Genomic DNA, 26,293 nt, shown 5'->3' on the forward strand with positions numbered 1-26,293 from the left:
CAGCATACTTAAATAAATACTCGTGAATTACCTGCTGGAAACTGCCTGTTCATTTTGCTGAGTTGTTGCTTTCTGTCTATGGGCTCTGCTCTGCCCTGGAGCCTCTGAGTTGCTGGAGATGAAGGCAGCTGTGCTGGGGTCTTGGCTGGTGGAAGTCTTGGGCTAAAGGAGGACGGAGAAGAATCCTGTTTCTTCTCCATTTTGTTCGTCTCAGGGATGGAGGTGTTTTCCAGAGGTTTCCAGGCAGCTCATTAACTTGAGGTGGGCTGCTTGCCTGGCGTACTGCTGTAATGCAGCAGTTCAAGTGTGATCAAAGCCGCTGTGTGGAGCGTACGCAGTGTGCAGCTACCACATCACTGGGGTCTGGTCTGGCTTTGGTGGTGGTGCAGGGAAGAGGTGGCATAGAAATAGCAGTGCTCTTGGTTAAGTTTGGATGAGCCAATATGTTTAAGGTAATACGTGGAAAATTGCTAGTTTGGGGAATCTCTGCTCTTCAGTAACAGAGCAACTCATTTAGAGTATTTCTGAAATTATTAGAACAAGGGTGTGCTCAGCCTTCCCCAGAGATCAGGCACTGGTGGCAAAAGGATGACTAATGTTCTGCTTCTGTGTCACAGAGTGGCGTTTCTCTGACAGTCCACTAGTGTTAACACTTTATTCAGCCACTTTGATTCACAGCAGTTTGTTTTTATGCAGGAAGAGTCTGTGGCACTTGTCAAAATGAGAAAGTGACCATCAGCGCCTAGCTTGGTATTCCCGTCACCAGAGCCTCCTGGAGCCAGTGCTCAGCCCAGCTGAAGCCGGAGGAGGAAGGAGGAGAAGCGCAGCCTGATCAGGTACTGAGCTGGGAATGGGAAAAGTTGGCTGATGTGAAGCTGAAGTGAAGTTGTGGATGATCATTAGTTACAAAAATAAGGGTTCTGTTCCTTAAAAGGTCTTGCTAACATGTGTGATTCAGCAGTGGCCCTGTAGTGACAACCGTATCATCTGTGTGCCTGGCATGGGTGCATGTTATATGCTTGTGTTCTGTAATAGATCTGAAGTAAACATAAACAAATGCAACTTTACGTTTTCTAAGGTATTTGATTTAAACATCTAATGTGGAGTACAGCTCGGTATGTGTTTGCCAGTACCTATATCCAGGCTCCATGTTGGAGTTGGAAAGGATGCACTAGGAATACTCTTAACAAATATTTGAATGCTGAAGAGCAATTTGATGTCCTGATGAAAGAGTTTTTTCTCAGTGTTATTCTTTGTTCTAATAAGAAGATGTTAAGTGCCAGCTTCCAAGGAGCACAATGTTATATGGTACCCAGAGAGCACGGAAACGTAGAAGACTGATGGGTTTTAAGGCAAAAACCAACTGTCAGCTTGCTAGCTCTGTTTTTATTTGCTGAGATTCCCATAACTATTCCTGGAAACTGGTATTTATTCTTGCAGTCATATCTTTCAAATTGTCATACTTTATAGGAGTTAGTTAGTTCATCTTGTTATATTAAGACAGTCAGAGTTAGTTCATCTTGTTATATGAAGACAGTCAGAGAAGTTCAAGGTTTTGGTTTATTGTATTTTATTTATATTTTTTTTTCTTACATAATTGTGCTTTCCAGTTTGAATAGAACTCCTGCTCCAAGGATAATGTTCTGAAACATTTTTATGCACCTTTAGAGATTCCTTAGGAACAGGTTTTATTTATTGGCCCAGGTGAAAACAGTGGGGTTTTGTTTAGATGGTCTGTTAATAAGAAAATTATTCTTAATGTTCTGGGGGTGATTTCCAGCTCTGATTATACCTTTCCTTGTGTGGCTAAAAAAGGGAAGTCCTTTTCTAGCATACACTGGGAATCCTTAACTTTTTTGTTTTGGGAAATAAGAATCAGCATTTATTTGATTCAACAACCAGCTTCCTGCTTCCCAAGGAAGAGATAGTGGCTCGTTCGCCTGCAAACGTCCCTCCTGTGGAGAGTCTTTGTTGGGGAGTTGGAGGAAAGCTAGCAGCTACTAGTAAAATAGCTGCATAGCAGGATGAAGAGGGATTATTGAAGCATTACTAGGAAATTCATGGCTGTGTGCAAGACCTTATGTACTCCACAGACAAGCTGACCTAAATTCTGCAGCCAGGCCCTCCTGATTTCTGCGTTGATGTGATGTGGCAGGCTGGATAACCTGCGGCAGATCTAGGTTTAAAAAAAAACAAAAAGGGACAGTGAAGATTTATATTTGAGTAGAAACACAGACAGGGCAGTCTTTAGAACTGTACTGAATCTGTCTTAAACTTTTTTGTTGTTTTCTAACCTACACTTATCTACTCTTAATGTTGAGTACTTTTCATGTAGTCAGGATGAGTCTGCATTATAAGGATGTTAATTAGGAAGAGCAGAGAGGTTCTTTACTCCTGGATAATAATAAATGGATGGTTTTACCCATAAGAGGATTTTACAGATGTTTTGGAGTTGTGAGGTAGGTTTTAGCAAAGAAATGGTGATATATATCTTATCAGTAGTGAAACAGTTAACCCAACTGACACTTAATCATCTCTTGGTGGGGAATAGGGTTAGTATCTACTTGACATAAATGAAATGGCTTGCACTTATGTTTTCAGGCAGTCTGTTTCTCAAGATTACACATTATACAGAAAACATGACAGAAAAATACAAATAGAAAATGAAATGTCATGACTGTCAAAATAAAGTTGGTCAGTCTGACCTGTGTGTAAAATTTTATTGCTGTTACTTCTTGTAGCAGGATTGTGACTTTGCAGTTTAGTTTCTGCTGGCACAAATCCGGTGTGATGGCAGTTACTGCTTCCTCTCTTTTTGTAGACATAAGCTAGACTGATGCAATGCTCTCCTTTGCCTTCACCCCTCCCGCATGCATGCTTTCGTTACCCAGTCTTGCCACTTCCTCCTGAGGTGCCCCTATGGCTACAAGAGGAGGCTTCTTGCTGGTGCTCCTTAAATCAAGTCCTATGAAAGGAACAGTTTATGCAGACAGAAAAATTTTGCAGCCACTAGAAGGGCTTCTGCAGTAAGGTTTTTGCTGGCATAGTTGGGAAGCAAGAAAAATAATAATCTTGACCGATACAGCTAAATCAGCAAAATGTTCAAGTGTGGCTAGGGGCTTTCCTGTGCGAGTGTTCTGGTCTGGTTATTGTGATGGAGTGTGTATGTGTATATATAATATATTCCTGTCTGGAAACGTCTTTCATGGGTGCATAAGTTTTAAGCTCATTTGGGGGTTTTCTAGAGGAATTTCTGCAGCTGCAGAATCCTGAAGCACCAGGGGAAATAGTGATATCCTCAAACATAGCTCTTTTTAAACCTTCAGCAGAGTAATATGTTGTATGCTTTCATGTGTATAGACCTGTTTCCTACTGGATGTGTACCAAATTCAGTAGGCTGCAGTAATCTTAGCTATGTGTTTTGACACAATATGATGTTATTTTGAAATATTTACCGGCTTTTAGTTCTTGACTGGAATCTCAAGAGGTGCATTTTGGATAGATGGGAAGAGATTCTCAGCACCTGGTTGCTCCCTCAAGCTTCATCCCTTGTCTTCAGTAAGTGATATTTCCTTGAATAAGGAAGCATCACCACAGTGTGCTTGTATTCTTGTTCTCTTAGAGGCTGGCTGTGAACATTGGAGCACCATAACAGCATAGTGAGGTTCAGCATCAATGGGTAAGATATGCCCGTCCTTGTCCATACCTGATTCAGTTTCACAGGGAGGTCAAACACTTCCAACAATTGCGAAATCCCCCAGAAGAAATTGGGCTGGGATGGGGAAAATTTGGCTCTTCCAAAACCTGGTTTTCTTTGTGTAGATGGGCCTAACGTGTCTAGTTGTGCTATGTTTGCACCTCTTGATGGTGAAAGGGACATACCATAAGAAGTTGGTGACGTTATTGCCTGGCACCTCAGATAGTAAAGATGAGGGGGTGAGAGGGATTTGCAAGGGAAAAAACAAACAGCTCTTTGTTGCCCAATTATTTTAGTACTGCTATGGTTTAGATGTAATATTGTGTTACTCTATCCACAGCTTTTTATGGACCTCTTTTAGAAAAAATTTAAATTTAAATAAGTAATATGTTCCTCTAGTTTTATTTATTATTTCAAGTGCTGGAGTTTGTTTGCAATTATAACATTCCACTGCCTCTGGTGATTTGGTATATAAAATCCTGGCCTTTGTTGCTGAGCAACAAACTTCTGAACTTTCTGCTTATCTGACTTTGCATTTCATAAAGTAGATCTTGCTTAGTGTATTATTGGAAGCTGTGGAAAAGTCTTCTATGTGTAATTAGAATTGATTTGATCAATAAGGGGTCAGTCTCTTTCCTATTCCTTCTTATATTTGGCAGGAGCTGGGCAAAAGGATTTCATTTTTCTGCTCATAAACTGAATCTGTCACCTTTTGAAGTAAAACACTTTTCCAGGCAGGCTGCAAAACAATTTTTATGGGCAGTTCAAGTAATTATGTAAGGAACTTAATGACTGTTAACATTACTGATGTTTGAAACGTTGGGGGGCAGAGGGGAAATCCATGAAAAGAAGTTTTTTTTTTTGGGGGGGAGAGGAAAACCCCAGCAAACCCCCCTGCCATGTGCTGATTTGAAGTGCTGTGGCAGTTCAGGAGAACACTGGCCAGGTTTGTTTTGTTTTTCCCCATCTTTTCTACAGTAAGCATGGTAGTTTGGGGCTTTAGAGACAAAGCTTAACCAGCACCACCACCACCTCCCCCCCCAAAAAAAAAACCCCAAAACAAAACCAACAGCTTGTTGTTTGCACCAGAGCTGCAGTCTGGGATCTGGCTGTAGTTTGCAACTGGATCTGGCAGTCCCACGTCTTGCCTTTTTGGCAGGTCTGCTGTGTGGTGACTCGCTGCCTCCCATGATGCGGGACTGGGATATTGGTAGTGCTGCCGAAGGCTGGGAGCAGCAGACATTCCTGTGGCATGGGGGAGGTGGGGAGGGCTGTGGAAATAGGGATGTTGCATGGGATTTTCTGTAGCTGCAAGAAGCAATGGGTTGTGATAGAGCTAGACAGCCCCATGTCAAGTTACCGCCTTCGGTTGATGAGTGATGACTGTTTTTTCCCAAGTCAGTGTACTCCCTAGTCCCTGGGCAGCAGCTGATTGGTGGCAACTTGCGGTCAAGATCCACAGCAATGCCAGTATTTCCTTTTCAGCTGAGGAAATGAGGAAGCTGTGCGGGATATGGATGAGTGTTTGGGAAGGCAGAGGGGAGTGGTGGTGGAGCTGGGAGTGTCAGAAGGGACAGCAGCATGGAGCAAAAAGCATAGTTGCTGTTATGGGAATGTATTGCTCCACTGCTCTTCTGGATTGTGCCATCCTGATATGTGTATTTAGACTGAGAAGATCTGGGATAGCTGGCTGTCAGCTTGATTATTTTATCAAGTTGCCAAGAACTCCATCATCTTGTTAAGCATCATTTCAGATTTATGGAGTATTTGTCCATCTATGATGCTGCTAATTTAAGATATTCAAACGTGGTTTTTAGCACTCTGTGGTTCTCTCCCTACAACTCATATAAATTTTGTTGTTTGTTTTGATTTTGCACCTCTGCTCTGTCTCAACCAGTGTTCAGTCTGAAGGCAACAACTGAGAAACTCTTTTCACTAAAAGAGTATGTCTAGGTTGTAGGGGATAGGAAATTGAGAACTGGAGCTCTCATCCATAAACATTTACCAAAGCTTATTTCAACAGCCATGTCTGCCTTTGTTATAATATACCAACCTAAAAAGCCCCAAACCTGCTTTCTTTGACATTTAGCTGGATCCTTATATGTAATATCCTAACGAGAGGTAGTTACTTCTGTTTTCCTTGTATGTTGAATAGCACTTCCATACATCGTTGGTAGAACTCAGGTGATTTTTTTTGCAGTGTCACTCAGTTTCTTTTGCTTGCGTGGGTTGCTCACATAGCTGTGTTAGTAGGAAGACAAACACTTGAAATGGAAAAATATGATGAGGCAAGGGCTGTCAAGTATTATGCATATATTCTGTACCTTGCATGCTGAGGCCCTGACCTACTTGAGACCTCTAGGTACTTCTGCAATTTTAAGTGTTTAGCAATGATAAACTGCAATGTCTGGCAGAGGGATTCAGTGTGCCTGAACAACACCGGAAAAAAACAACCTTTAATCCTTTCCCTGAATGAGCCAGTTTCAAGGTTTTTGTTCTTTTTGGAGGGGTTGGACAGGGTGCTTCCATTCAGTGTATGTTGGCATGATATTCAGTGGCCAGCACCTTGTTTTAATATGTGTCAGCAAAGTAACATTGATAGAGCTGACTTATTTGACCTATTTTTTCTTGCATGTGTGCTGCAGTAATTCTTTGAGTGTGTGTGTATATATATATATTTTTTTTTTTTTAGAAATAGTCAATATAACAGGAAGAACCCCAATCACCAATAACATCAGAAAACAACAAAAAAGAGCAGAAGACCAGAAAGCCCCCAGATAGTTCCTAAACAACAACAGAATGAGCTATAATGTGGTCAAGGAGACAGCTGCTTGCAGCCAAGGGCATGTGCTAAGGGGAAGGATATGTTATGAAAACCCAACAGCTATCTTTTGATTTTTGAATGAGGACAAATGTAGCTATGTTCTCCAAATAAAAGCTTGGAGTAGCCATGTTATTTGGTGTTCCTTGTAATATTAAATGGCTGAGTTTCACAACTTGTCACAAAAGGCCTTGGAGCTCATTCTTGGCTTTCTGGATAGTCTGATCACAGATGATGGAACTAGACAGGCTAAAGGGTCATGGTATTTTAGAAAGTGATTATCTTAAAAATAACTCGGTGACCTTTTAGAGTTGGAGGTATCCCCAAGATAAGATGTTTCTGATTGATCTGAGGCCAGGGATATGGGTGTTTCTTGCTTATTAAATGCACCAAACATGAATAGATGTGTATAGGGTTAAAAGGCAGGGTGGATCAGCACTGGTTGAAAATGTTTTCTGAAGTCTGAATGGGCTAAACAGATGTTACTGATGTTCCTTGACACCTTTTTTGAAATATCATCTACCATATCAAAAGAGTATTTAGGAGATGGACTTGTTTTCATTCTGTACGACTGGAGGGCACAGAAGGAATGTGCATCTTGTTTTCAGGGCAGTCATAGACCAGTCCTCAGGAGCGGACGTGCTGCTATTTTGTAAGCAGGGTTTGCCTTCCTTTCATGCAGTTCTGTATTTTTCTGTTCCCTAGTCCATGGTAATTTAGATCTTAAGTGTGCTGGTGTCAGAAAGCCTGCTTCCTAGAGTAGTATCTTATCCCCATGTGCGTGATGTGTACTTGGCCTGATTTGATACTAGCAAGCATAATTTTTGATTGTTTCATTTCTTACTAGATCTTAAATTATGGTACAAAGGAACTTTCTCTGCAGTTATATAACATGATCATTAATAAATGATTATTAATCATTTGGAGGGTGTTGTATTTAGTCTGTTATTGTTATATGATCACACTCATATGGACTTGTTTTCAGTATTTCCTATGGAGTATTTGACTTTCCTGCATTTCAGATTGACTTGTTCTACTTGCATTTTAACTGAGCTTTGCTGTTGGGATGCCTTGGTAGGGTGCGACTGGGAAAAACCACTGGGCTGCAAGAATCAGAGGGAAGGCCATGGCTCCATACAACTTAAGCATTCAAGCTAAAATTTCTAGTATGTAGCACACCTTGAATTATGACACTGTATTCCACTATTGACTTTCGAAATCACTTAAACTTACTCTCACACCTTAGTAACACTTTATTCATGGCAGGGCAGGTATTTCCCTGTGATTGATAGTAACTTTTTATTACTTCCTCTTACAGTTAATTTTTTTTTTTTTTTTACTGACAGCTTAGGAGGTGGTAAGGTGCCAGAATCCTCAGCACTCTTGTTATTTTTATTTTTTTAACTGAAAGCTTTTCTGAAAATAATGGTGCACCAATGCTTAAATCAAACTCTTCCAAGAGGGCTGCTACCTGTAATTTTGTTGTAGCTTTGCTAGGTTGAACGTGGAAGGTCTGATTGTTTTAATTGACATTTATGCAAAACTTGTGCAGCTGGAAAGCTGACAAGAGTCATGCAAATTTCCTGTTACTTTTGCATGATTAAAAGCAAGGCCAGCAGTGTTGGCTGCCACTAGAAATATTCCCAGGAAAACCATACGGGAGAGACTTATTTTTCCTGTTCCTCCTACTCTACTGTAGCTCTAAGGCTGAACATAGTAAGAGAGGGAAAAATGGAAACCATTCTCATGGAAAAAGGGTGGAGTGATACCACTTTTCCTGATAGTAGCCAAGAGGCTGTGGAGAGGGGAGAAACAATAGGAAGCTTCTTGTTTCCTGGGTGGAGTTTCACATTTGACACTGATAAGTGGGAGCCTGATAGGAAGGCATCAGGCTGGCAGAAGGCAGCACCTTCCCTGGGAGCTGCTGGACTTCAGTCTGGGTGTTCCTACAGGAAACTCCACCCTCTCTTTCTATCTCTCATCTGGTACGTTTTCTAAGCCTTGATGTCGTTGTCTTGTTACTGCTGGCAAAAAGTTGCATGTGTGGGAGATATGCAAATGTGTTGTAATGTTCTGATATAATTTTAGCGCAGGAAAAGAGCAAGTTCTGTACATAGGTATCGCCAACTGAGCTCCAGTCTTGCAGCTTAGTTTATTGAATAGAGCTGTTAACTCTGAAAAGAGGTTTACATGGATGTGGGGTATAGGATAAAGTTCTTAATTTTGGAAGCTTAAAAAACAACTCTTATCAAGCCAGGCTTCCATAAAACTAAATTCCTTTACAGACAGTAGGAGCTGTCTGTATGAGTGTAAAAGAATTGGATTGTTTACTGGCATGATTATTGAGCATTTCTGATGACGTGAATTCTCTCTGCTTGCAGTGCACACTGTCACCGGAAGAATATTGGCTTTGCTATGAATAACTGAGGTGGACTTTATCTTCTCTTATTCCTCTCATTGTAAAAATTCTAAATACCTTTTTGCCTCATGGTTTTTTGGTGTGGGGTTTTTTTGTTATTTTCTTTTCAGGCTCAATGAGACCATGATCTTTTTGTGGGAGAGAGGAATGAACCTACTAAAATCCTTTCGCATATGCAGGGTTAAGTATTGTGCTCAGTAGAGTAATGTTCCAGTGGAATTGCAGTCTCCTCATAACGATTTAGACTTTGGTAAAGAAAGTGTATGAGTCATTGAAGGGGTTTGGCTGAAAAGATTGATTAATAATTAATTTAAAAACAAGACACCTTTTCCTCTGCCCCAGCTTTCAGCCATTCAAAAGATCATCAGATTCCCACATGTAGTTTAGCATTTGAGTCCTGCAGACATGTTTGTTTTGATGCCTTTCCCTGAACTACAAATGCTGCTTTTTCTTGGCTTTCACGTACACGTTATTTATGGAGATATAAATGTCAAGTTTGGTTTGAGCATTTTGATGAGGTTACAGCACTTTGAAAGAGCCAAATGTTCCCATTATTTTGGTGTGTTGGGGTTAATTATACCTGCTTCATAACCTTTTTGAGTTGCACTGGTATACGAGATGCTTCATGGGTAAATGTATTCCAGTTTTTCAGTGTTTGTGTGCTCTTGCATACAGGTTCATTTGCTTTTCCTCAATTGATGTTTATTGGTCAAGGCTTTCTATTTCTCTAGGTTTGTGTTTGAGCTGGGTGTCTAACGGGAAACCCTAGGTCCATGGTGCCTTTTTGGCTTTATGTTGGATAGTGGTAAAAGTGGAGAATGCTGCAGGCTGCAGCGTGACCCTGAAGGGATGACTCAAAACCAGTCCTTTGAATTCAGTTAAATTAGCCTAAATAATCTCTATTTGAGGAGTTTTTCTGTGCAGTAAGCCAAAGACGGGGTCAATCATAACCAATTCATGAAAGGCATGGAAGCTTCAATAACCTTTTGAAATCCTTAAAGATGTAAATTTATACCCTCTTGAGTGCTTCTGCCTGGGATCGTTTATACCAGGTAGGTCTTGTGGCTCTGATCCTAGAAGAGATAATAAACTGGGTTTTGTCTTTTGATTAACTGAAATCATGCTATATGCAGGCCTGGACATTTTTTATACTGATTCTTGAATGTTTAGTGCATGGTGAATGTGTGTCAAGGCATTTGTTTGCTGACGATGTACAAAAGCCTACTCTCCAACCTTTCTTTCATTTTTATTTATTTATAAGTGTGAAATGTAAATGAAAATGTGTAATAATTTTAATTTGATCTGTCACTATCATTCATAATTTAAACCTGAACCTTTTCACATTTTCAGTTCAATGGTCACCTTAGTCATTAAATCCTGAATTACAGCTAGGCTATGGTCTTCTGATCAGGCTCCTCTAAAAAGATGGTGGCTTTCAGATATTTGGCACTGAGATGTAGCTACAACCTTCTGGTGTTAGTGTTTGTGACACTGCATTTTGTCAGATACGTAGGGTGCAGCAGCTGAACCTTGCACTTTTCAAGGCCTGAGTCTGTGAAGAGTTATCTAAATTTTTCCAGCTTGCAGATAGCGATACACTTTGGCCTACTTTAACCATGAACTTTAATTTACCTTAGTTAGAAGTTAAGATTTAGTTGCAGTGCTGTAGAAATTCTTTATGAAATTTATCATGTGGTGCAGAGTTACCATGAGTAGGGTTTTGGAGTGGAAACAGAGGGTGTGCAGGACTGCTTTGCAAGGATAGCACTGGAGTTAGACTCCAGTTAGTTTTGTAAAAAGAGGTTGTTTGACCTTTGTAATAAAACAATCATTTGCCTTGGCACAAAATATGGAAGGGGGAGGCTGCTTTTTTTTTTTTTTTTTTTTAATATATGTTAAAAGGATTGAAAGTGGGAAATGTGGGGATGAAGAAATTTTAGCTGCAGGGAAGGATATGCAAATTTGTTTATAAAACTAGATCTCTTTGAATGCTTGTTTTACTCGAGTGCAACCTCCTGGAGTAGATGTCGTGCAGGACTGAGGGGGTATTCACCTGCTGGGTTGCCGAGAGAGGAGGACAGGAAAGCAGTTTGCTCTTGAAGGATTGAAAGTGGGAAATGTGGGGATGAAGAAATTTTAGCTGCAGGGAAGGATATGCAAATTTGTTTATAAAACTAGATCTCTTTGAATGCTTGTTTTACTCGAGTGCAACCTCCTGGAGTAGATGTCGTGCAGGACTGAGGGGGTATTCACCTGCTGGGTTGCCGAGAGAGGAGGACAGGAAAGCAGTTTGCTCTTGAGGGGTACTGGGAAGAAGTGGATGATTTGATGGCTTTAAGTAGATAAAACTTGCTCTGGTGGCAGCATGGGCAGTGGAATTTGACAAGAAGTGGGAGAGGAGAAGGATGCGTGTGACTAGGGTGATACTTCGCAATGTGGAAGGAAGAAGCAGAGTCTGGAATTTGTAGTCTGACATTTTTCAATGTGTGAAGTAAGCCAAAGGAAGCTAGTGGGTGTTGGGACATGACTGATTTGCTCCAGTTCGTAGAGTAGGTGTGGACAGAAGGACAGCAGGAAATCACTGGGCACTGTTTTAACCGAAGAGGCAACTGCACTGATCAGAAGGAGATGTCCCAAGGCACCCTGGCCTGCTCTAGGTCCTGGTGTTCCAACCTGGCAGTGCAGCTGCATTCAGTTCACAGCTCTAAAGCTGCTTTGCTCTGGATTCCTGCCATTGGGAACCTCCTAATGCAGAGAGGGCCCTAAACAGAATTAGTTGCAGTGACATTTGCTTTTCCTGTGGGATCACTGCAGAACCCCTGAACGGATGAGATAGGGGTCAGCGATGACCTGTGTTTCCTCCAGACCTTGGTTTTTCCTAGTTGCAGACTTGCCTGTGGGGAGAGTTCTGTGGGTTGAGCAATGGTGCTGTAAGGGGATTCCATCGCAGAGTGGGTGGGTCTGGCTGCTGAAACTTGCCCCAAGGAGCAGGGCTCATCAGGACAGCTCACCTGGTATGCTTGGTCCAAAGCCTGTAAAGCAAGGGTTAGCATACAGAAAATATGCTAAATCTTTGCAATAAATGTTTGTAACATTGTATCTTCTGCTAATTACATCACTACTGAATAGGCCAGAATTGAGATTGTTTTGTTGGGGTTTTTTTTGTTTGTTTGTTTGTTTGGGGGTATTTTGGTTTTTTTTTAAGCTGAACTGCAGATAGTCCCTGTAGGTTTTCAGGCTTGGCCACAAGAACATTACTTGTCATGTGGTGTCACTCCTCAGACAGTAAGCCTGCTTGGATTTTGACAGTTGCCTTTCTCCTAGTCTCGTCACAATTCTTCCATCATTCAGACCGACTTCTCTTGTATGTTTGGGCTATGGGGGTAGCAAAGGCTGTAAAACATGACTGTCCATGAAAAATACCTTGTAATATTCTTTCAGCTTTTCTAATGGTATAATTTTTCACGTGTACATTTGCATTAATAGCAGTTGGCTTCTAGTTAATAAATACAGTGCCCTGTGAAAATAATTTGTTATAAAGATTGGATGGGTTCCTATGGTGCCCTTAGTGCTGCAGCTTTCACTAGCTAGCTGTGCCTTTGCTTGTGTGCACAGCAGAGTTGTTTACGTGTTAGGAATATGCTAGAGGCAAGGAGAAAGGAACAGCTTTAATGTGATGCAGCTTAGATGCTCTGTGGGGAAGGCCTTGGAATTGTTCATAACAGGATCAAATGTCGATCAATGTTTCAGGAAGAGTAAAGCCACTATTTATGAGACAATTGAAGAATAGTATATTACATGCTTTCCAGCCGTCTTAAAGCCATCTATTTTTGATCCTATCTAGGAAAATGTCCCTCTCCTATGGTTCTCTTGAGCCCTATAGAGTACCAGTGGTACCTAGTAGAAGCATCTATCCGGACCACTCCTGTTTGGCTCCAGTTGCTTCTCTGGGCTGCCCTCGGTAAGGAAATAAGTAAGGTGCCAGCTTCTTTCAGCTCTTCCATGAAAAGCCTGGTGATCATGTTGTCAAAGATGCTGCTGGAACATTGTGGCTACTATTAAATTTGTTTTAAAGGCAGATCTGGGGAATTACTGGCTCCATAGAGTAAGAAAACAGTTACTCTGCCATCAAGAGAAAATGGCTTCTCCCTTATTGCACGGTATAAAAGCTGGAAGGAGAGGGCCAGAGAAGGCAGCTGAAAACCTCCTCCTCTCCCTCCAGAGCTATTTTTTTGTCAGTGACAGAGAACTGTGCGATGAGCAAAGCTGATCTATATCTGCAGCGGGCTCTGGCTCTGATCTGAAAATGTATCCCCAGGAAAAAACAAGGAGAGCCTAGCTGTGGAGGAGGGAGCATCTGAAGTCAGGGCACCTCTCTGCTGGATCTGAACCTGCAATTGCTGTTCTATGCTGCTTTGTGTTGTATTCAGGTGATGCTTGAAAACTTGCAACGAGGGGCTGTCACGTTTTGTGTTGGATTGTGCCATGTGTCAGCTGTCGGGGTGGCAGGCTGGGGTTTGGGAAAGAGCAGCTGGGGGATGCAGCTTGCAGAGAAAGGGGAGGGAATGGAGAGGAGTCTTGGAAAATTGTGTCAGAATAAGAGGCTTTTCAAACTGAGGTTAGGTTCCTGTTGGAAATGCTTCTCTAAAACAAACCTGGCAAATACACAGTCATGAATTTATTTACCAGAATTCAAGCTTTTCTGATTGTGTGGTTTCTTGTGTTCTTCTTAGAATGGTTTGGTGTTGAACCAGCATCCTGAAGTGTTGTGTTGTCTGGGCCTGTTTCCCGAGGGAGATATTTTGGACAGTTACTCCTGAGTAAATCCTGTTTGTGGTTCTGGAGTTAAGGGCTTGTTTTCACATGCCATTGAGAAATTATTTGAGTCAGCTGAAGGTGTGAATTTAAATCAAATTCCTTCAACTGCCCTACATCTCTGAGGCAGAATAACTGAGAGTCATTCTGATTCTGGAAGAGTGTCTGAAGAGAGTCTTAAGCAGTTTAATCAATCGGTTTTTTAATTTGTATGGTTTTTGTCTCTTAAGAAGTAATCCAAAGTGCCTTATGCAGACAAAGCCTCAAAGTGGATTATGTTATATGGGATGGCTGTTCTTAAGGATTTGGGAGGGTTTCTGTAGAGACAGATGTATTACTAGTCAGGAATAGCACTTGTATTTTAAAGTCACTCTGTGCTTTCATCTGAATTTAATATTCCAGCAACTCCTTCAGACTCTGCTAACCTTAAGCAGAAATTATGAGAGGAATGTGAACTGACTTTAGTCTTTGCAGTAGACCTTTGAAACACTGCTATGGCATCTTAAAGGTGTCATTAACTGTGTGATTGTTGAGATTTTCAGTAGAAACTTCTAGTTCACATGGTTAATCTTTTATGGTGAATGCAATGCACCCCTTAGGTGGGTAAAACTGCTTTCTTGTGAGATTTTTCTAAGCTGATGGGGAGGAGGATGGAATAAGTTACAGGAGTACAAGCCTGTCCAGCAAATCCTGGACTTCCAGCCCAAACTGCGATTCTTCCCATCCCGTGCAAAGCTTTTTTAGATATGTGTTTGAAGCAGAGAACTTTGGCACTGTGTATGAAACAGAGAACTTTGGCACAATCTGGGTAGTAGAAAAAGGCTGAGTGTGTTAGTATCTGAGGCTTTTGGCAACCTGCATAGTTATGTTTACCTCAAGCCTGAGAGGAGGGGACAGAGGAATCCAGCACAGGGAGTGTACACTTCAGACTGAACTGTCTGTGCAGACTGGTGGTTTTGAATATTTGCTGCCTAGTTTAGGGGGAATTTGTTGCAGAGGGTATGGGAAGGTCTCTGCATTTTGCTCTTTAATGTACTGCTACAGTCTTTTCCCCGACTCCTTCATTTTCCTTCCTATTTTGCTGATTTAATAAGAGGAATGACTGAACTACTGTATGTATTTTAGTCATTTTTGGTTGTGTAAAATAAGTTGCACTGGCTGATGTACAGTGAGAACCCAGGTTATTTCCTTTTCAGCTACTGAATTTACACCTTTGCTAAACATCATAAGGAATTTCTACTCTAACTAAATGCATGCAAGTATGTGCTTCAGGAGCCATGTGGGACTCCTGATTATGTGGAAGAATGTCATGTGTGTTGAACTGCAGAACTACATCTGTAGACTGCTACCACCATGCTTCTAGGATATTTAACACATCACTGTGTATGAATAGTTAGCATATTTATTTAAATAAAGTTGTAAAACTGGGAAAATTCTGAGTGTTTTTCTTACTATTGTGGCAATTACAAAACCAAATGTTGCGGTTTTCTTGCTGAATACATTAAGTTTTATTGCTCTGTGGAAGACTTGGTCCTAGAGGCTAAGGACTGATTCTGTACTAAAGTTTAATCGACTGCATGTGCGAATGCAGGTAGTGGAGATTAATTCACCTTAGGCAGATAAGGAATGTTGTGTTGACACTCAAGAGTGTGTGTGCTTTGTGCTGCCTTTCTTCTCTGCTTAAGACTGCTGAGGAGCACTGCAGTTTCTATGGTAGTGCAATACAGGGATAGGACTGAGGTCAGTTCATTTTGCCTTGTTCATCAAACAAGCAGCAGATGGCTGGTAGCATGCAGAAGCTGTTAACCTGAGTGAGCTTAGGCTGATGAGGGGGAGCCTGAATGTGTTCGTTGTTCAGTCTGGTTGACTCACCAAATTAGTGACTTTGTAAATGCCTTACCTTTACAGATAAGGAACAGGAGAAATTAATACAGACATTTTTTTAAGATTCTTTTTGGAGACGTCCAAAATGGCTAATCAGCAAACATACAGGTTTGTTTCCCTTTATGCGCTCTGTTTTGTTTTGTTGCTTCTGAGGTGCTGAACATCCTGTTGGCGTCATGGGAAGGTGTTCAATGCCTTGGAAATTCAGCCCATTGCAGGTCAGCTCTTGTTTCACCCCTTCAGCTACTGTGGACTTTGGTGGTTGCCATGGGACCATCCAGTGTGACCCAGTTATGTACAGGATAGACAAACAGAGAGCAGCCTCAAAGAAATTATACTTAATGCTTCAAAAGAGCATATTTGTCTTTGTGGATAACTTGATGTTATTGTAGGAAGAAAAATGTGAAAGGAAAACGTCTCTATAAGAAGGTGCTAAATAGCTCAAAAGCTGAAATTCTGGTTTAAAGAAAAAAGACAACTACTACACTAACAGCACTCTGGCTTCAGGACACATCTAGAAATTTCAGAGCAAACTACAGTAAGGGGACAATGGATACATGAGAATTAGCACACATTAGAAGTTAGGAAGTAAGTTAGAGAATTAACTCGGCATATTTTCTACAGCTGAAGTATGTTGGGAAACAAATAATTCCAGTTACTAGATGGAGATAATAAAGTAGCTCATGCAAGAAAAGTAGAAATATTTGTTAGTACTGTTCCATATTTGGGAAGGTGCAGAATGTGATACCACGAATGCCATTTCAACAGAGAATTAAACCCCTCTTAATGAAAAAAGATTTATTACCTTCTAGGGACAGAGATATGTAAATCAGCAGCATTATGACTTGATTGTTTTAAAGAACTGGTTGAAAAGTCTGCAGCCCTGTAGACAGTTTTTAATAACTATTGGTATTGAGGTTATTAAAATTAACTGTGCTGGAGTAGAGAGGGGAAGAGTGGGTGACAGATTTAAGCATATTCCAGCTAGCTTGACATCAGTCCTCATCAAAATATTGGAAAAGCTAGTGCAATATTCAGTTGATAAAACATCAGACAGACTAATGTCAGCCTGTATCACTTCAAGGGAAATGTGTCCTAGCAAACATGGTGACATGCTGGAAACTTAAGTTTTACTTGAGAGGGGGATGCATGAGATGTAGTAAAGCTATGTCTTCAAAAGGCATCTGATGCCAGGGCAGGGGACCTTGCAGTCCTGTACTGCTCCCTAGCTCCTGCCTGTAGTTCCCTTTTTTGGCAACAGCAGAGGTAGTTGATTAGGACTTTGACATACCCCTTTGGGACTCCTGTCCTGACATGTTAGTGCTATGTGGTATTGCAAAAGTAAACAATTTAAGAACTGACTAACTGATGTTTAAAAGTTAGTCATTGGTGGTGAATCATTATCAAATGGGAATGCTTCTAGAAATCTGTTTTTAGGATTGAGATATAGCCAGATTCCATTGAACCTTTCAATCAAGCATCTGGAGACAAGGACAGGGTCTATACTGATACAGTTGGCAGGCCATATCATGCTAGGCATCATGGTAAGTGAGGACAAGGCAGCTTGTACAGACTAATCTGGGTATCCTGGTGAGCTGCCTCAATCAAAAGTGCATTTTAATATAGTCTGATGCAAGATCATGGGGCCTGCAGGCATTGTACTTCAATATAGTGACAGAATAGGAGCTTGGAGAGAAGACTACTTGGGGATACAGTGAATAAACAACTGGGCATGACTGCCTTCTTGCAGGACAGTAGAGGTGTGTAAGTTTGGCTGTATAAGTAGGAGGGGCAATGGACAAAAGAAGGTGAATTGTGTATGATTCTGGGGTTGTGAGCAGCCCCTTGAAAACAGGCATGAGCTCAGAAAAGAGTCAGAGGAGATACTTGAAGGCTGAGTGGTATTCAGGTACCACAAAGAAAGTGGAAAAGCTCATTCTCTTCCTGGGTCTGTTGTTTCGTGGTAGATTAATGGGGTGACTTGATAATAGTCGGGAAGTACCTTCTGAGAGAGAGCACACTGGAGGCTAAAAGGCGGACAGAAATAGGCGTAACGCAGAACTGATGGCTGGGAGCTGAAATCAGGCAATTGGAAATAAGATATGCATTTGTAATGGTGAGAGAACATAAGCGCTGGAACAAATAAATGACAAAGTGGTGGATTCCACCCAAAATATTCCCAGGGCTGAAAGCTTTTCTGGAAGTGTTATCTTAGGCAAACAAAGGCTTGGCTTACAGCTACATGTAGTCTTCTGGGCTAAACACAGGAATAATTTGGTATAGTAGTCTGTGGTGTCCCTACCTGGCTTCAGTAATTCATAGATGGGACTATACAAACCTGCAAAATAAAATGTTCCTCATATAGAATCATAGAATGGTTTGGGTTGGAAAGGACCTTAAAGATTATCCAGTTCCAACCCCCCTGCCATGAACAGGGACACCTTCCACTAGACCAGGCTGCTCAAAGCCTCATCCAGCCTGGCCTTGAACACCTCCAGGGAGGGGGCATCCACAGCTTCTCTGGGCAACCTGTTCCAGTGTCTCACCACCTTCACAGTGAAGAATTTCTTCCTAGTATCTAATCTAAACCTACCCTCTTTCAGCTTAAACCCATTTCCCCTTGTTGTGTCATTAACTGCCCTTATGAAAAGTCCCTCCCCAGCTTTCTGGTAGTCCCTTCAGGTACTGGAAGGCAGCTGTAAGATCTCCCCAGAGCCTTCTCTTTTCCAGGCTGAACAGCCCCAGCTCTCTCAGCCTGTCCTCACAGCAGAGGTGCTCCAGCTCTCCGATTGTCCTCATGGCCTCCTCTGGACTCGTTCTAACTGGTCCATGTCTAACCAGCTGGCCTCTTTGATAGAAGGTATATATTGTGTGTATATATTATGTATATACATACATACATGTGAGGCATATGCATGGATGGTGCCTCTTGGCCTGAGATATGTAGTTCCTCTGTTACATATTTTGAGAGGAACGGAAGAAGCTGGAGTCCGCAGGTGGTTGCCAAGAGTTTCCTAACCATGCATATGGTTCCTCATGGACTTGAACTGGGAAACATGAGTGCATTTCCACTCTGCCTATGCTAGGAAGTCATTCCTCTACGCAGGGCGGATTAGGTTGTGTGCACCGCTGTCTGAACTGTGCTCTCCTCTGGAGCTGATCTTTCTTGCATATAACTAGTTTTGGAATCTTTGTGCTGCTCTTCTCTTACAAAGTAGTAGGTCCGATCTTTCTGCTCTTCTTCTTGAAGGTGCATCTGAAGAAGTGTCAAGGAAAAGTAGAATGGAATGGACTAAGTACAGTGGGAGGCTCAAAGCAATGAGTTTATAAGCAACATTTGAGGGGTGTTTCTGTTTTTTCCTCTTTCTATAATGGATAGTTAACTGATGGAACTCACTGCTGCATGATACCATTATAGGTAAGAATTAATATGATTCTAGGAAGGATTGGACGCCTCAGGGAATGAAATTATTTTGTTTCATGTAAACCTATAAAACCTCTTGTTCTAGTGTTTAAAAACATTTTGTAACAATGGGGTCTAATGTAGTGGGCAGATTATTCTATAATTGTTTACTAGGAAACTTCTTTTGCTGTAGCGTCTATTTCTAGCTTCTTTCAACAACAGGAACTGGTGATTCAGAGGGCTGTTTCTAAATTTAATATAAGAAGGAGTGTAGTGCTGGCTGAAGGAACACTGAGGGTGTGTGTACGAAGGGAAGGTGTTGATAAAGGGAGAACGCATGCTAAAACGTGTCATTGTGCCTCTGATTGCAGGGCATACATGCTGATCTACATACAGAATATACATGGATCAGAGTAACAGGGTGGTTTTGAGCATTCGGCTTTTCAGTGATTATACTTGTACAGTGTCCCTCCATTGCATGTCAGGTAATTGATCTGCAGAGACAATGCATGGTCTTTATTTGAGGATTGATGTCTTCAGAATGGAGAGAGGAATGGAATGGAGCAAGAATGTTTTAAGATGTGGAAGGAAGAAGGCCTAGCTGTGTTTTTTGTCAAGCAAAGATCTCCAGTTTTTTTTATTAACTACCTCCTGACACTTGTTTTGGAGAAAGCTCTCTCTACTCTTAAGCTGAGAGTTACAAATGTTTCAGTCTTAATTACTTTTTTTTTCCTCTTTTTCTTTCTTTCCTGACAAGGTTTTGTGCAGGCCACACAGGCACACCCACAACTTTATTTGTGCATAATTGTATCTGGTAGATGCAATGGACAGAAATTATTGATGGGGAGGTAGAGGTACAGGCATAATAGCTGTGAGGGCTGTTTCAGTTTCTTCCCTTTCATGGTCTCCAAGCACTGGGAGTAGCTGCTCAGCCTTGCTAGCAGTGTCTACCTCAGTATGCTCCTGAAATGTCACTTGAAGAACAGATTGCTCTTCTGTGTTTGTCGCTGCCTGTGTCCACACAGAAATGCATGTATATACTCAAAGAAAACCAGTCAGCCCCTGGATGTGCCTCGTGTCTTTGCACTATCCCAGAGTCTTGGTGGAAAGGAATCTACAGAATTGCAAAGAGAGGGAGGAGAGTCTTAAAACAAGAACATCAGAAGAATGGTAATGACAATAAAAGTTTTAAAACTTGAAGAAATGCAGAAGATCAAGCATTTTAGCATCTCTGTCCTTGTAGGTGGGAATGGTTGTTTTGTGGCATGCCATTTGTGGCTCAGTGATGGGACTAGTGAGTGGAATTCCTTTGAAGCTCTGTGCAAGGATAAAAGTAACAGCTCAGTCTTAACCTCTCTGGGCTGCCTGTCTAGCTTAATATAGCACTAATCTGGCAAAGCATCAAGTAGGGATACTGGACCTTTGAACAGAGGAAAATACAGTGTTAAAGCCATAGATGTTATTGAATTAGTTCTTAAGAGCTGCATCAAGAAGCACAGTTCATAAGTGTGATATTTTGTGGCTCTTGTATAAATGCTGTATTTTTCCCTGTGTGCAGTCATTCCAACACAAGTTAAATGTTTTGTTGTAGAAAAAGCTAAGTATTTTTGAATGCTGAGTCTGAAACACAGCAAAAGGCTCCTGTGGGATTTTTTTTTTTGAGATGGATTTGTTAAACGAGTTTTCAGTAGTTCTTCAATACATGCTATTGTATTGCTTGTGTGATGTCTTACAGTGTCACTGGTCTTATCTGAACTGTGATGACTGAATAAATTGCATCATTTGCTAACTGTGGAAAGATGGCTTGATCCGTGAGACACGTTGCATATATGTGTGTTTTATAATGCAATTATAAATCATAAATTAAAGATGTTCTGTTAATGCCAAATATGAATTGTATTAATAGCTCTTGGTGGTCTTGTCTGCCCACAGGAGTTCTCAGAGTCAAAGGGGATCATAGAGGAAACTGAAGCTGCTTTTGTACTTTGTTTGGGGGGAGGGGAAGGTAATTAAATAAGTTATGTAGTCTAAGACATCTTGAAAGTGGAGACTTTAAAGTGGTCTTTGGGCTTCTACCAAGGAACATGCTGCTGGCATTTTGGTTTTGTGCATTAGAGGAAAGAAAACACTAGAAATCCCTTGGCTTTCAACTATAGAGAAATAACTGTGCTTTGCTGCTATGCTTTGGCCATATTGGTTTTTGACATGGTTGTGGTAATTTATAGTTTTATATCCTGTTGGTTTTCAGTGACTTAAATTACTAAGAAGAAATAGTTTGTCCTGTGGCGGTTGGTCAGATGGTGTGACAGTTGGCAGGGGGACCTTGTCTAGGAGTTGGAGAATCAGACCTGTAGTATGCTGTGGCTTTGACAGTGACAGCTGTCTTCAAGGACAACTGGAGAAGACTATAGTAGCTGGCTGTGGTGACATAACCTGGTTAGTTGTTCCTTGCTGACCTTTGCCTTGGACTATAGAGGTGTAGGGCTTCTAATTAAACAGCTTAAATGCAAGTCTAACCTGGAAAGTTTGAATTTTTCACATTAATCCGTTTATGCTTTTACTGATTACTAATAAACTTTCATTTTGAGTCTGTGTTACAGTGAGGTAGAAGGATCTTTATTCAGATCTCTGTTCAAATTGCAGCTATTCACAACAGCAACTTGGAAGCAAGAAGTAATTTTATGTAACTGGATAATTTCAAGCGTGCCATGATCACACTTTTTTTTTGTTAGCTGAAGGCAGTAAAGTTTCCCTAATAAATGAGTCACAATAGCATTATTGCTCTTATTTATATAACTTGAGATATTGTAGTCTAAACCTGTTGGTCTTTACCTCCATGAGTGTTTTAATTTTTTATGGGGGTTTTGTTTTTGTTTTAAAGCCACTTCATGATTACTCGTTTTGTTTGTTTCTGGAACATTTACAGCTAATTGTGTCTTCTCCCTTTAGGGGTAGAAGTAAAGCTTTATTGCAACTCGTTTCTCTTAATTTGACAAGCAAGTATCAATGAATATGGCCAGCTTCAGCTAGTAAGTTTATGCAGAGCACTAAGAAATGTTATCCCCAGATTAACTGTATGTGGAAATCTCAGCTATGCTCCCTGAGGAAGAGTTCTAATAACTGGGGAAAAATGGTTTTATTTGTGAATTGTACTACTACATAGAAATAGCAGCATTTTCTGCAAACTTATGTCCTCCAATGATATCTTTGTTAAATCACTTTTGAAAATAGAGTCATGTATTAAGGAATAGTTCCAACACACTGCTAGTACTTGCAAACTTTTTTAGGATGTCTTTATTTTGTGACTTTTCCTGTGGTCAAAGTGTTGCTAATGTAGAAGATAAAAGGAGATTTATTCCTCTTTCTAGCCCACGGCATAGACTTAAAGTTTCTTCCTTTTATAACTGGTCAAGCTTGAAACTTTGTCTTCCTCAAACACTCTGCCTTGTTATACAGTATGAAATCTGATGCAATTCAACTGAATTTTTGGGCTGTAATCTTTGAGACAGGACTATGCAATGCATAATGCAGTAAAGCTTTGATATAGAGTAGGAAATTGATATTTATATTGCATAAAAGATTTAAATGCTAGCAGAGTCTAGATCTTTGTTCAAAAATAACTTGTTGTTGTTGTTGTTTGTATATGAAGGAACTCTGGCCGAGACCCAGGAGATGAGAGCTACACAAGGAGCATAGAGCATACAATGCAAGTATTGTGAAAGGTAGTGGCATCTGATGCATGGCGTGATGAGACAGAGAGAGGATGCCCCTAATGAGTCAGCAGCAGGATTGCCATAGTGGTCTGTCATATGAAGAATGTTTTAACCCAGCAATTGGGCTGCCACTCGTAACAGAGCAAGCAGCTCAGTAAGCCATTCACCCCATTTTGGGACAAGGCTGCAGCTTTCCATCAAGCCTAGAGAATGATGTCTGTCTGACTGCTAGCCAGCTGTTGTACTGGCTCTTCCCTTTCTTGGCTTCAAACCCAAAATAACAGCCATGTCATGCCTGCTTATGTGTGGTGAGCAAGGGTCCAACTTTGATATTTCTGCAAAGGCCTGTGATCCAGGGCCCCTTCACTGTGAACATGGACACGTCTGTGTCCACGTGCAAGAACTTGCAGCTTACAGCAGTACCACATCACCTGCCCTGTTAAAGTCAGCATTTTGGGTCTGTCCTACAAGATCAGTTGGTGCTGTGTGTGGATGTCCCAAGCTTTGTGATGGGGATAGAGAATGGTCCTTCACTTTGGCTTCCTAAAGCAAGTCTGTTCTTGGGAAACTAAACCAGTGAAGGCTTAAATGAATAATTTAATTAAGTTTTGTTAATCCAAAGTCACTGTGTGGTTTTCTATCTAAGAGAAAGGGGGCTTATTGTTAGCCTTTAAGGAGCCTGAAATGGAGAATAGAATTGCTGTTTAGCCTAAAAGGGAACAAAAGCTATCATAGAGTCCCAGGCCTTGGTAATATTTTTCTTATTTAAAAAAGAAATGTACTCGAGGCATAATTTGGCATGCAAAATTCTTGGTCAAAGGCAGGCTGTTACAAAACTTCATAATTAAATGGTTTCATTCATGTTTTGGTCTGGCCAGGACAAATCTTAAACTCTTAACTGACCATTTATGGGAATGTAGTCATATGTATGTTATTGCTGTACACCCACATGCACAGGCAGTAGTCCAAGTGTGCAGATGAGATAACGGGAACATATACATAAAGCAGTTGGCTAGTTGTCCTAACGTTCTTGAGTAGATTCTTGTCAAAATGTTGCCAGTCAAACTTATGAATAGATTTGGTGTATTGAAGATTACTTGCAGTCAGCTATGACACGATACAGGTCACTGTGTGGGCAATTTGTGGCCATTTTGTTTTTGCTTTGTGTTGAGTCAACAATTTGAAAGGCAAGCTGAGAGCTCGAGTAATCCTTGCTGTCCTCTGATAGTTGCAGGTTGCTTCCAGGCTACCCTATTTCAAGCGAGGTGTGTTTGCAAGCCCATGGGGCCGTGCCACCTGGTCAGAGGAGTATGAGGAGGTCTCTGCATGCCTGTAGGAGAGGAACACTGCAGTAGTCCTGTCTCCCACCACTGCACTGGAGCTGGTGTTTTCTGGCAGGCTTAGAAGACAAAAGCAATGTTTGCTCCATTGTTCCTGCTTCATTGTTGTGGTTTAACCCCAACTGGCAATTAAACACCATGCAGTTGCTCTCTCACACCCCCCTTCCCCCCCCCCCCCAGTGGGATGGGGGAGAGAATCTGGAGGGTAAAAGTGAGAAGACTCATGGCTTGAGATAGACAGTTTAATAGGTGAAGCAAAAGCCGTGCACACATGCAAAGCAAAACAAGGACTTCATTCGCTACTTCTCATCAGCAGGCAGGTGTTCAGCCATCTCCAGGAGAGCAGGGCTCCACCATGTGTCTTGGGAAGACTAATGCCATTGCTCCAAGTGTCTTCCCATTCCTCCTTCTTCCCCCAGCTATATATGCTGAGGGTGTCATCATATGGTATGGAATATCCCTGTGGTCAGTTGGGGTCAGCTGTCCCAGCTGCGTCCCCTCCCAACTTCTTGTGCAGCCCCAGTCTACTTGCTGGCAGGGTGGTGTGAGAAGCAGAACAGGCCTTGACTCTGTGTAAGCGCTGCTCAGCAGTAACAAAAACATCTCTGCATTATCAACATGTTGTGCAGCACAAATCCAAAACATAACCACGTACCAGCTACTGTGACGAAAACTAACTCTGTTTCAGCCAAAACCACCACATTCATGTATGCAAACAGGTGATGCCCTGTCCATCATACGTGCCTATAGAAATACTGCTGGAAATTATGCTAAAGAACAATTTGTGTTATGACAAGTCCTGAGTCTCCACCTTGTTCTGTAGAGGACACCAGGGCAGCAAGGAAGGCTGGTTTGCATCTCTTTTTGAAAGCCTTGCATTATGCTCGGTGGAAGGTACAATGAGAGCCCCAGGACTCTGAAATCAGTGATGATGTATTTTCACAAGCTCAGACTTTTAATTTCACCTGTTTTTTGAAATCTTGGCATGCTGGTGGAAGGGGCTAGAAGATGATTTGGAAGGAAAGGACCACTCCTCCTAGGTTGGTATGATGCTAGTGCTGCATCCTGAACTTGGCTTGCTGGTTACGTAGGCTTGCACAGAAACTCCTGGTGACCTGATGGTGGCTTGCTGGAGGATGTGAAAATTACCTGTTTTGGCTGTGTATTGAAACAATGTCAACAACGAAACCTGACTGTTTTGTTTTCTTCCAGTTAGAGGGCAACTCTCATTTAGGTAGCAGCTAAGGAGTGGCTATTGTGCTGCTTTAACTGATGAGTAACTTACCAAAACAAGTTGAAATGTTGAGCACCTGAGGAAAGGGGAAGCTGTCTGCAGAGTACGAAAAGCTGCCTCTGGACCAGTTTCCCCATTTGGCCATCCAGGCAGGATAGCACGTTGTCTACAAAAGTCAGACAGATAGTGCTGTGGTACATGACTGCATGTCTGTGAAGGTGGCTGCCAAAAACATTATTGAGAGTGTGTGGGAAAGGCTGTAGTAATAGTGGCAAGGTGAGAAGTGCTGGAGCAGGAGTGGCATCTGTCCACAGATGAGATTGAATAAAATGTCTCCTTTCTGTATTTTTATTTTGTTTATTTGAGCTGAAGTGAAGTACATACTAGGAAAGCTTCATTGTTTTAAAGCAGATTTGACTGGAAAGGAAAGCTTAATTGTCTGTTTTACTGGAGAGGTAGATTTCAAGAGCTGTTATGTTTAGTGCTTTATTTTTGAGATAGCATCATCCTCAAACCAGTGGGAAGGAGTACAGCTAGTTATATAGGAATGCTGTAACTGTAAACGGATTTATCTGGACATAGTGTTAAGCCTTTTCAAAGATAGCAGTGCATTAAAATGTTAAGTTTGATTATATTTTTAATTGTGCTGCTATGCCACTTTTTCTGTAAGCCTGATGGGTTTTGTTTTTTTGCTTTGAATTTTATATCCACAAACATGCTTGTCATTGCCTAACAAATAATCACTTTTAGACTGTAAGCCTTCAGGGGCAAGGGTTGTCTGCCCCACTCCCTGCTGGAGAACCCTCAGTGCAGAGGTTACAATTCCAGCTGGAGTACTTGGGTCAAATCATAATATAAATATTTAAATTGGAGGCTGTATGGATCTGTTGGTGCTGGTGAAAGGGGGCAGGCAACACAACTGAGCCTTACTGAACCTTTTTGCAGAGCTGGAAGCTTGCTTGTTATA

The 26,293-nt window shown here is 41.4% G+C and overlaps 1 protein-coding gene across 2 annotated transcripts in view; it reads left to right on the forward strand.

Moving 5' to 3' along the window:
* Window positions 1-702: 702 nt before the first annotated feature.
* LRRC8D (leucine rich repeat containing 8 VRAC subunit D) overlaps window positions 703-26,293 on the forward strand; it is a 38,990-nt gene continuing 13,399 nt past the window's right edge. The window contains exons 1-2 of one of the 2 annotated variants that reach the window (XM_029085452.1): window positions 11,897-11,986; window positions 19,542-19,551. In XM_029085452.1, coding sequence (XP_028941285.1) covers window positions 11,954-11,986; window positions 19,542-19,551 — 43 coding nt within the window. In that variant the 5' untranslated portion in view covers window positions 11,897-11,953. Of the gene's footprint in view, window positions 837-11,896; window positions 11,987-19,541; window positions 19,552-26,293 lie in introns of those variants that run through there. The other variant, XM_010169990.1, reaches the window with a different exon arrangement.

The sequence above is a fragment of the Antrostomus carolinensis genome, unplaced genomic scaffold (assembly GCF_000700745.2).
Source record: "Antrostomus carolinensis isolate BGI_N321 unplaced genomic scaffold, ASM70074v2 scaffold25216, whole genome shotgun sequence".
Lineage (NCBI taxonomy): Eukaryota > Metazoa > Chordata > Aves > Caprimulgiformes > Caprimulgidae > Antrostomus > Antrostomus carolinensis.